The sequence below is a fragment of the Panthera uncia genome, assembly GCF_023721935.1.
Source record: "Panthera uncia isolate 11264 chromosome B3 unlocalized genomic scaffold, Puncia_PCG_1.0 HiC_scaffold_1, whole genome shotgun sequence".
In the NCBI taxonomy this organism is placed as follows: domain Eukaryota; kingdom Metazoa; phylum Chordata; class Mammalia; order Carnivora; family Felidae; genus Panthera; species Panthera uncia.
Window position 1 is genome coordinate 71,311,645 of NW_026057582.1, and position 9,492 is coordinate 71,321,136.

The 9,492-nt window shown below is 52.7% G+C and overlaps 2 protein-coding genes across 2 annotated transcripts; both read right to left on the reverse strand.

The window, feature by feature from the left end:
- Nucleotides 1–37: 37 nt before the first annotated feature.
- Nucleotides 38–2,830, reverse strand: PSME1 (proteasome activator subunit 1). The gene is made up of 11 exons (XM_049613043.1): nt 2,668–2,830; nt 2,009–2,041; nt 1,802–1,864; nt 1,576–1,686; nt 1,442–1,487; nt 1,228–1,325; nt 915–983; nt 762–829; nt 601–655; nt 437–523; nt 38–263 (listed from the first exon to the last, which is right to left on the reverse strand). Exons 1-11 carry the CDS (start codon nt 2,704–2,706, stop codon nt 183–185), a joined length of 750 nt encoding a protein of 249 aa, XP_049469000.1. The 5' UTR covers nt 2,707–2,830; the 3' UTR covers nt 38–182.
- Nucleotides 2,831–5,547: 2,717 nt separating this feature from the next.
- On the reverse strand, nt 5,548–6,836 carry FITM1 (fat storage inducing transmembrane protein 1). Its single transcript, XM_049613061.1, has 2 exons — nt 6,556–6,836; nt 5,548–6,176 (listed from the first exon to the last, which is right to left on the reverse strand). The coding sequence occupies exons 1-2, from the start codon at nt 6,819–6,821 to the stop codon at nt 5,564–5,566; spliced, it is 879 nt and encodes a 292-aa protein (XP_049469018.1). The 5' UTR covers nt 6,822–6,836; the 3' UTR covers nt 5,548–5,563.
- Between the last annotated feature and the right edge of the window lie 2,656 nt (nt 6,837–9,492).

The following is a 9,492-nucleotide window of genomic DNA, read 5'->3' on the forward strand; positions in this document are numbered from 1 at the left end:
GAGGGAAAGGGTCAGGATCCAATAAAGATACTTGGGCTGAAGGGCAATGGTATGACTATTTATTGGGCCTGGGAGGCAGGGGAGGGAGAAACCTCAACAGGCTGAAGGTGCGGAAAGTCTGGAGTCCTGTGTAAAAGATAGGAAGGTCTCTGCTGGACCCATTACAGGATGAGAAGAGGCTCTCAATAAATCATTCCTTTTGTTTCTCCCCTCGGCTTCTTGAGCTTCTCGAAGTTCTTCAGGATGATGTCATATAACACAGCCTACAGGGCCAGAGAGGAGTGAGGGTAGCCATAGGCCCCTGGTGGCTCCTATACCCCATTTCTAGTCTTGTGGAGAGGCTAAGCTCTGTCACCCTTCACCCCCAGCCTGTAGGGTCAGGGAGTAGGTGGCCTGGGAAAGCTGCCTCTGCCCACCCCTGCCCTTGCTTCCTCACATAAGCATTGCGGATCTCCATGACCATCAACCTGATGTCCCGGTACTCTGCCTCATCCAGCTCATGCACCAGCTGTCGATAGTCACCCTGTGGGAGATTTGGATCAGGTCTGACTTCAGATGTGTCCTTCCCCCACCATGCACCCTGACTTGGGCCTCACCTACCACATGGGGCTGCTTGGCTGCTTTGGTCACAGCATCGCCCCGCTCAGAGAAATACCTGTAGGAAGCAGAAGGGTTGGGAACAGAAGGAAGAGAGGGAGCCCAAGCCTCTGTCCAAGGAAAAGGCAGGGTATGCATGCAGGTGCAAATGGGCAGTCACTCACTTGGAGATTTGCGTGTGGAAGCCTTCCAGCTTCGTGTGAAGGGCAGTCATCAGCTCAAACACCTTCTCCTGGGGAAAGAATGCAAAGGGAAAAGTGGAAAACAGTGCGGACTGAAGCAGTAAGGAGGGCAGAGGAGCGGGGTAGTGCTTTCACCTGTACAGCCACTCCAAAATTGTTCCCATCTTCAATTCGAGGTATCTGAAGCTGTAACCAGGTGGTGACCTGGAAGGAGGAAATGGTATCAAAGCCACATCAGCTCCCAACCTAACTCTCTGTCCTTTGCTTCCCTGCCCATGGCGAGGGAAGGCATGCCAAGTCTGTCCTGAGCCCCAAGGCCTACAATTCTGGCTTCACTTGCTGTGCCCTCTCCTGCTAAGACTTGGCAGGTGCCAAGTGCTACCTGGCCCAGACCAAAGAGGACAAAGGGTTAGATCTGAAGCCTGGGGGTGGGAGTGGGAGGGCTCACCAGGTTGAGCTGCTCAATGACATCCTTGATCTCAGGCTTTAGACGCTGAAGGAGGACCACGATCTTCTCATTGCAGTTCACTGGGCCACAGGGAGGACCTACGCAGTGGGCAATGGGTCAGTCACCAGGCTGGAACTGTGTGAGGAGCAGGAAAAGAGGAATCCCTACAGAGGAGTTCCTGGGATGTGAGACTCAAGTCCCTTCATAGTGGTACCTTTGTCTTCATCTTCCTCTTTCTTCTTTCCATCTTTGTCTTCCTTCTGCAGGGAGATAGGGGCTCTTGGGAGTCAGGCCTAAGGCTGATTTTCCCCATGGTTGGGTCCCTCCTCCCAGCTCTTCCTGGCTTGCCTCCTGCTGCTTCTTCCGCTCCTCTTTCTCTTTCTCCTTGACTGGATCAGGCACTGGGATGTCCAATGGGGCCTTCAGATTGCTCAGGTTGGCTTCATTGAGAGCTGGCTCCTGGTGCAGGGTGGGAGGAGGGCTGGAGGCAAGGGCATCCCTCTCACCTCACTCTGATGGCCCCCCAGACTCTCCCCTTGATCCTTACTCTCTAGCTTCCTGCTGCCCCCAGTACCTTTAAAAATGCATCCAACTCAGAAATCTTCTTGGGGAAGTAGCTCCCCAGCAGGTTTTCTGTCTGTATGAAGTGGGGGTGGGGGAAGATGGAGGTCAGAATAAAATGTTCTTCTGGCAGTGAAGCAGCGTTGACACTGCCCAGCAAGGAAGGGCTGAGTGGTGGGAGTTAGGTAGGGGTGGGGTGCTGATGGGCCAGGTTACCTACCTTGGTACACAGGTCTTCACGGAACACATCCACCTGTGGGACACAGGCAGCCCTTCACACACCTGGCTTTACAGCCAGTTCATTTGAGGACCGTTCCCTTAGGGTTGTATAGGGCCTGACATGGGGAAGGGGGTTGGGTTGGGGAGGGTGAAGTGGATTCCCTTGGGGCTGGATGCGGCGGATGAGAACATTCCTGGCCGTGAATGGCAGGTGGTCCAAGTGAGAACAGATCCCTCAGACTCAGAGCCCAGGTCTCCTGGGCTGTACAAGGAGGGGTCTAAGAGCCTCTGCGACTGGCACAGGGACGGCATGCTCTGTGGAGTGGGCCCGGGGCCCTCCGGTGGGAAAGGTCATGAGGTGGCAGGGCAGCTCCGGCATCCTGTCTGTGTGTGGCCCCAAGCCCGCGCCAGCGGACTTCCCCTCCACGCCAGCTCTCCACTTCACCGCACCCCACTGAACCTCAGCCGCCTAGCTTATCCCGGCAGGTGGACCTCGCCTGTCTCCCTCCGGCACAGGTGCTCCTGGCACAGAGGCTCGCGTGGGCTCCATTCGACCTCGACTGGACTCGCGACGGGGGTTGGGGGGTGGGTCATGGACGCCTGCAGCCTTTCAGAGCCACGCCTCCCTAATGGGCCCTTCCTCAAACCCGCAGCGCTCACCTTGGCTTGGGCTTCAGGCTGGACCCTGAGTGTGGCCATTGCCGGGGCGGGGGGCCTAACGCCGCACGAGAAGCGGAGCGCGCACAGGGAAGGAAAAGCGAAAGCAAACGCTCGCCCCCACCACTGCCTTCCTCTGTATCGGGGAGTGGAGGTACTGGAGGGGGCGGGGCCAGACGGGGAGAGGAGAGGGTGGAGCGGGGGAGGGCTGCAGCCGCGGCGGGGCTCCCCCTGGAGGCCGAGAGGAGCACTGCCACCGCCACCTCCGCGGGGCGACCAGCGCCAGCCCGCCTCCACCTCGTAACTCTGCCCCCCGACGCTCAGCCACTCCCACCCCGCCGCCTAGCTTCCCGCCTTTGGACTCGAAGCCTACTGCCACCGCCCCGCCCCCCGCTTTTTTTCAACTCCTCGCGTCCCCACGTACCGCGGGCCCGCCTCCCCGCCTCCCGGAGCCCATAGGCCGGCCAAGGCCAGTGCCCGCCTCCCATCTCCCTGTCTCCGCGTTCCGCTGGTTCTCTTCTGCTCCTGCTCTGCTGGGACCATGATAAGCCTTATCTGGCGCTCTTTCGTCTTTTCTGGCCTCCCTACATAGCCCTGGCTCCATGGGCATCTGCTGGCCCATGCGGTGACATAAGACACTGTCACCACTCCAACCCAGGCCCCGGTCAACTCTCTCCTGGCCGTTGTGGACTACACCCCTCGATACTCTCCGCACAGCAGTGGCATGAGACCCCTCTCTTGGCTTAAAGCCCTTTCTCAGCTTCCTGTTGACCTTAGAATGAAATCTAAAGGGCTTTCCTGGCTCATAAGGCTTGCCTGGCCTGCCAGTCACCTGTTTTTCAACTTCACTTTGCACTGCTTTCCCCTTTCATTACACTTGCAAATACCTGGGCCTTCCATTGTTGCTTAAATCTGTCTGGTGTTCATTCCTACCTCAGGGCCTTTGCCCTTACTATAATCCCTTTGCTTGACACACCCTTTACTTGCCTTAGGTTCTCAGTTGAAATGTCCCCTCTCCAGAGGGAACTCTCTCCAGTAAGTCTTTATTACAAACCAGCCTGTTTTAGTACATTCATAGCACTTAGCTCTCTGATATTAGCCAGTTTATTTATTTTTTTGAGGATAGTGGTGGTTTAAGAGATTTTTTTTAATGTTTATTTTTGAAAGAGAGAGAGAGAAAGAGAGCAAGCAGGGGAGGGGCAGAGAGAGAGGGAGGCACAGAATCTGAAGCAGGCTCAGGCTCTGAGCTGTCAGCACAGAGCCTGACACAGGACTCTAACCGACCAACGGTGAGATCATGACCTGAGTCGAAGTTGGATGTTTAACTGACTCAGCCACCCAGGTGCTCCACGGATAGTGTGGTTTAGACCAGGAGTTGGCAAACTTTTTCTGTAAAAAGCCAGATAGTAAATAATTTAGGCTTTGTGGGTCAATGGTGTCTGTAGTAACGACTCTGCCATTGCAGGAGGTATGAATGAATGAATACCTAAATGAATTAGTATGTCTAGGTTCCAATAAAACTATCTATGGACAATGGACTTTGAATTCTGTGTAATTTTCTCATATCATGGAATATTCTTTTTTTCAATCATTAAAAACTTAAAAATCTGGGCGCCTGGGTGGCTCAGCTGGTTAAGCATCAGACTTCAGCTCAGATCATATCTCAGGGTTTGTGAGTTTGAGCCCTGCATCGGGCTCTGTGCTGACAGCTCAGAGCCTGGAGCCTGCTTTGGATTCTGTGTCTCCTCTATCCCCACCCCTTCCTCGCTTGTGTTCAATCTCTCTCTCTCAAAAATAAACTAAATACAAATTTTTTTTAATGTAAAAACTTTTCTTAACTCTCAGGCCATACAAAAACTGGCCACAGGAGGGCTGTAGTTGCTGGTCCTCAATTTAGAGCACAGACAATGGACCCACATCATGTGGGTTTATAATCCTGACTTTGATATTTACTAGCTGTGAACAAGTTACTTAACCTCTGTATCTCAGTTTTCACAACTGTACAATAGGAATACCACCAAACCTACCTGATAGTGTTGGTGTTGTTATGAGGGCTAAATGTCTTAATTTATATGAAGAACTTAGAAACACTTAGAACTGTGCCTGGCACATTGTAAGCACAATAGAAGCATTTGCCATTATTTGTGAGTTTATCATCTGCCTCCCCCATTAACCCATAAGCCTCCAAAGAGCAGAAACCTTGTCTTTTTTTTTTTTTTTTTGCTTTTGATTTATAATTATTATTTTTAAATGTCTATTTATTTTGAGAGAGAGAGAATGCGAGCAGGGGAGGGACAGAGAGAGGGAGAGAGAGAGAATCCCAAGCAGGCTCTGTGTTGTCAGTGCAGAGCCCGACTCAGGGCTCCATCTCACGAACTGTGAGATCATGACCCGAGCTGAAGTCAAGTAGGATGCTTAACTGACCAAGCCACCCAGGTCCTCCAGAAACCTTGTCTCATTCATAAGGCATGGAACTCTGCTTGGCTCAATAAATACCTGTTAAATAAATGTGCCCAGATAGACAGGCCCCTGAGGAAGGCGGAGGGTGGGATTCAGTGCAGGAGGCAGGAAAAACAAATCAGCCAGGCTAGAGATGAAGCACCTGCCCAGCAGGAGTGCTGCCCATACCTAAGGGCACTTTTACCTGCTCTAACATCACCATTCCTTGACAGCAAAACCCTCCATGTAGCTTGAAGTCTGCAAGGACTGGGAGACTAAAAGGACAGCAGGAGGGATGGAGATCAAGCATAAGGAAGGATATTCAAAGTCCATAACAGCAAGAAATGGTTGAGGAACGCGAGACTGCCTGATTCTTTTCTTATCCTTCTCACCGTTTCTGAGTCCTCCCAACCAAATGATGAGAAGAGCCAGACTTAGGCCTGATTTGCCTTTATTTCTTTCAGTTATGCTTGCGGCTGGAGTGGGGCCGAGGGAAGAGCCCGTGGCCCGGGCTCCCTGGAGACCAGGGCTGATGATACCAGCTGCCATAGGTGAGGTACCAGGCAAAGGTCCCCACTGCAGCACCCACCACCTTGTGAGTATACTGGTGGAAATAGATGACGGTACAGAGCAGCAAGAAGTTCCAGAGGCCCAGCAGCAGCACGTTGAGCAGGAAGACTAGGCGTAGGGGCGCCCCGGCTGGCAGCCCATGGGCCAGGTACTTGGCGAACACAGCGGCTTCCTCAGCCATGAGCAGACAGCAGAAGGTGAGCAGGAAGGTGTGGGAGGAGACCGTGTAGCCCCGCCACTGGTGGCCGGCTGCCAGGCAGCTGCGGCGGTCGGGAAGCTCGTGCAGCAGCAGGCCCTGGGGCAGAGGCTCGAAGCAGGAACCAGTCAGGTCCTCGATGAGCAGGAAGGCCCTGCCGGCCCCCCGCCACACTGCGGCCCCCACCACCAGCCGGCTCAGGTGCCGGGCAGTCACCGCCACGCGCCGGGTAGCCAGGAACACCACCAGCAACACGAAGCCCCCCAGGAAGGTGCACGTCCAGCCCCATGCCGAATTCACAAACTTTCTGTGGGCACAGGAGAAGGGAGGCTATTGGGACCCCTCAAGCCCCATCTCCCACCCCGTCTGTGTTCCCATCACTGCTGTTCCCAGTCCTGCATATCATCTCTGGTTCCATTTCCTCCCCCTACCCACCCCCATTCACTTAAACTTTGCCATCTCCTTAGAGGCCCATTCAGCCTTCTAGGACCCATATTTCCTCTTCAGCCCTGCTCCTGATTTCCCCTGTACCCCACAACTCTGTTCCCCTCCCCCTCCTCCCAATTTCTCCTCAACCTCCTAGCCTATTTTTAGTGTCCAGACTGGCAGGAGGACAGAAGCCTGGAGGAGGGAGCTGGGATCTCAGAGCACAGGGAGCCGGCGCCTACAGCCTCAAGTGGACTCACATGTTGAAGAAGTTGCCGTGGCTGGCGAAGATAGTCCGAGGGTTGACATGGAACTGCAGAAGGGGCCCAAAGATGACCACTGCTGCCAACCAGGCATGGTAGAGGCGCCGTAAGCAGGGGCTGCCCAGGAGCCGGGCAGCCTGTTCACTTCCAAAGTACAGCAAGGCAGAGGCCACCCAGAGCAGCACCTTGACCAGGCAGCCCAGCAGTGCCCGGATTCGGGCCCCGGCCCCCAGCCCTGCCCCCACCACCGGCCCCCGCTCCATGTTCCCTCCCCTCCCCACTAACTGCTTGCTCTGCTGGGCAGCTGAGGAGGGGCTGATGGGGCCCCCCCTGGACAAGGACAGGCAGTGACAGGTGTGGCAGACACAGGGCAGAGCCCTGTTGGCAGCTGGCAGGCGGGGGAGAGGGGCGGGGGGCAGCAAGGGGCCAGGGCGGAGGGCTGCCACGTCAGCAGGGTCCTAGCCTTAGATGTGTGTCCTGACAGTGGCCTGTGTCCTTTCCTGTTAGCCCTGTGTCCCCTTGACTCTCTAGGTTTGTGTCCCCAGCTCCAACCCTGTTCTAGTTCTTGTTGGAGGGTAAGGTCTACTGTTCAGTGTTGTCTTTGTCCACAGTCTGCCTGGGTCTGCCTGTCTTTGTTTGATCAGCCAGTCACCCCCACCCCACCCCAAATTTACTTTGTTTGCTCCACAGGGAAATCAGGGGTCATGAAGATTCAGATTAACTAAATCTTGGAAATCATTAAAAATATCTGTGTCTGGGGGCACCCCACCGGTGGCTCAGTTGGTTGAGCATCTGACTCCTGATTGTGGCTCAGTCATGATCCCAGGGTTGTGGGATCAAGCCCTCCATCTAGCTCTCGCTTAGCTTGCATGATCTCTCTCTCTCTCTCTCAAGATGATAACTTTTTTTTTTTTTTTAACTAAAAAACAAACAAAAAAAACCCCACAAAGAATGGTCTCACGTTAGATCTGATGTCTGGTGCATTGCATAACCACCATGGTTTATGTAGGGCCAAACTAGCCCCTCAGAGCTCCTCACACCAGACAGGGGCTGGGGCTGGGTCAAGCCCCTCAGGTCACAGTGCACCTAAGTGGATACCCCTGCTGATGTGCCTCCTCTGCCTGAGTTGGACACCGTGCTGTGCACAGACATCTCATGCATCCTGATTCAGGAGAGGAGCTAGATCCCACTGATGAAACAGACCCAGATTTTTTTTTTTTTTTTAAATTTTACTGAGACTGAGCGGGGGGAGAGGGGCAGAGGGAGAGAGAATCTTGAAGTTTATTTATTTTGAGAGAGAGAGAGAGAGAGAGACAGCATGAGTGGGGGAGGGGCAGAGAGGAGAGGGAGAAGCCCATGCAGTTTCTGCACTGCCAGTGCAGAGCTGGATGCAGGGCTCAGACCCATGAAGCTGAGAGGTCATGACCTGAGCCAAAACCAAGAGTCTGGCACTTGATGGACTGAGCCACCCAGGCACCCCCCATTCCTTGGTGTTTATTATGATGGCCAACACATGAAATCGAAGTGTCTGATGAAAGGCGTACTGTATGAGAGATGGTGGCAGCCCCGGTTGGACTTTCAGAACCCCAAAGATTAGGCTTAGTACCATGTGATGGGGGTGGGAGTGGAGACCCTACAAAAATCCCCAGCTTGGAGTCCATCAAAACCTTAGGTTGTGTCCACCTGCCAGTTACCCTGGGTCCTAAGCCCCACACTGGCCTCCCAGCCTGACCCCTGGGGCTAGAACCACAAGGAGGAGAGCAACCTAACCAAGGGACATCCCTCTTATTCAGTAACTGTTCTGGGATACTTTTTTTGTCTGCCTTCCTCATTCCACAAAACTGTGGTGGGTTTTCAGAGCACAGTGGAGGCCCATGAAGTAGTGAAAAGAATGAGCAAGCAAGTACCCCTGGGTTCTGAACTGTGTGACTTTGGGAAAATCAACTAATCTTCCTTGGTCCTCCGTGCCCTCATTCATAAACTGACCAACATTGACTAATCAATCTGATTCCTTTCAGATCCTAAAGCCATACCTCGACATAGTTCCTGTTTATGGACCCAACATGAAGACCTATAGAACCTCTCACACATTTTTAAGTTGACAAAAAATTTTCATTGTAATTAAAAAAAAATTTTTTTATGTTTTATTTATTTTTGAGACAGAGAGAGACAGAGCATGAACAGGGGAGGGTCAGAGAGAGAGGGAGACACAGAATCTGAAGCAGGCTCCAGGCTCTAAGCTGTCAGCACAGAGCCCGACGCGGGGCTCAAACTCATGGACCGTGAGATCATGACCTGAGCCGAAGTCGGACGCTTAACCGACTGAGCCACCCAGGCGCCCCTCATTGTAATTTTAAATAGTTGCACAGAACATAATTTCCAACGCATTTTCTATAGATCACTCTTTTAAATATACCCAATGGAATCTAAACCCTACAGTGACTATATATCTTACCATTATCCACTTAAAAAACAAGTGACAAGATCTTAATAGTCAGAAATCATATTTCTATTAGACTTCCCCTACAGAATTTATCCTAATGTTTTTGTGCCTGAAAGTTCTTTATTTTTTATTAATTTTTTTATGTTTATTTTTGAGAGAGAGAGAGAGACAGAATGTGAGATAGTTTCACATTGAGAGAGAGGGAGACACAGAATCCGAAACAGGCTCCAGGCTCCGAGCTGTCAGCACAGAGCCGGACACAGGGCTCGAACTCACGAGCTGTGAGATCATGACCTGAGCCAAAGTCAGATGCTCAACCGACTCAGTCATCCAGGCGCCCTCTGAAAGTCTTTTATTGATCACATGTCTCTGCCAAAAAAAGTCTGTAACTTGAAACTTAATTTTAATTTTTTTGAAGTTATTTTGAGAGAGAGAGAGAGTCCCAAGCAGCCTCTGTGCTGCCAATGCAGAGCCCGACGTGGGGCTCAATC

What these genes read in the sequence shown, in the direction of transcription:
- PSME1 (XM_049613043.1), bottom strand. Translation starts at nt 2,706, where the DNA reads ATGGCCACACTCAGGGTCCAGCCTGAAGCCCAAGCCAAG. An exon ending in AGAGGAAGATGAAGACAAAG is followed by an intron (nt 1,326 to 1,441) that starts GTACCACTATGA and finishes CCCACTGCGTAG; the next exon opens with GTCCTCCCTGTGGCCCAGTG. An exon ending in TTCCACACGCAAATCTCCAA is followed by an intron (nt 656 to 761) that starts GTGAGTGACTGC and finishes TGCTTCCTACAG; the next exon opens with GTATTTCTCTGAGCGGGGCG.
- FITM1 (XM_049613061.1), bottom strand. Translation starts at nt 6,821, where the DNA reads ATGGAGCGGGGGCCGGTGGTGGGGGCAGGGCTGGGGGCCGGGGCCCGA. An exon ending in CACGGCAACTTCTTCAACAT is followed by an intron (nt 6,177 to 6,555) that starts GTGAGTCCACTT and finishes CTGTGCCCACAG; the next exon opens with AAAGTTTGTGAATTCGGCAT.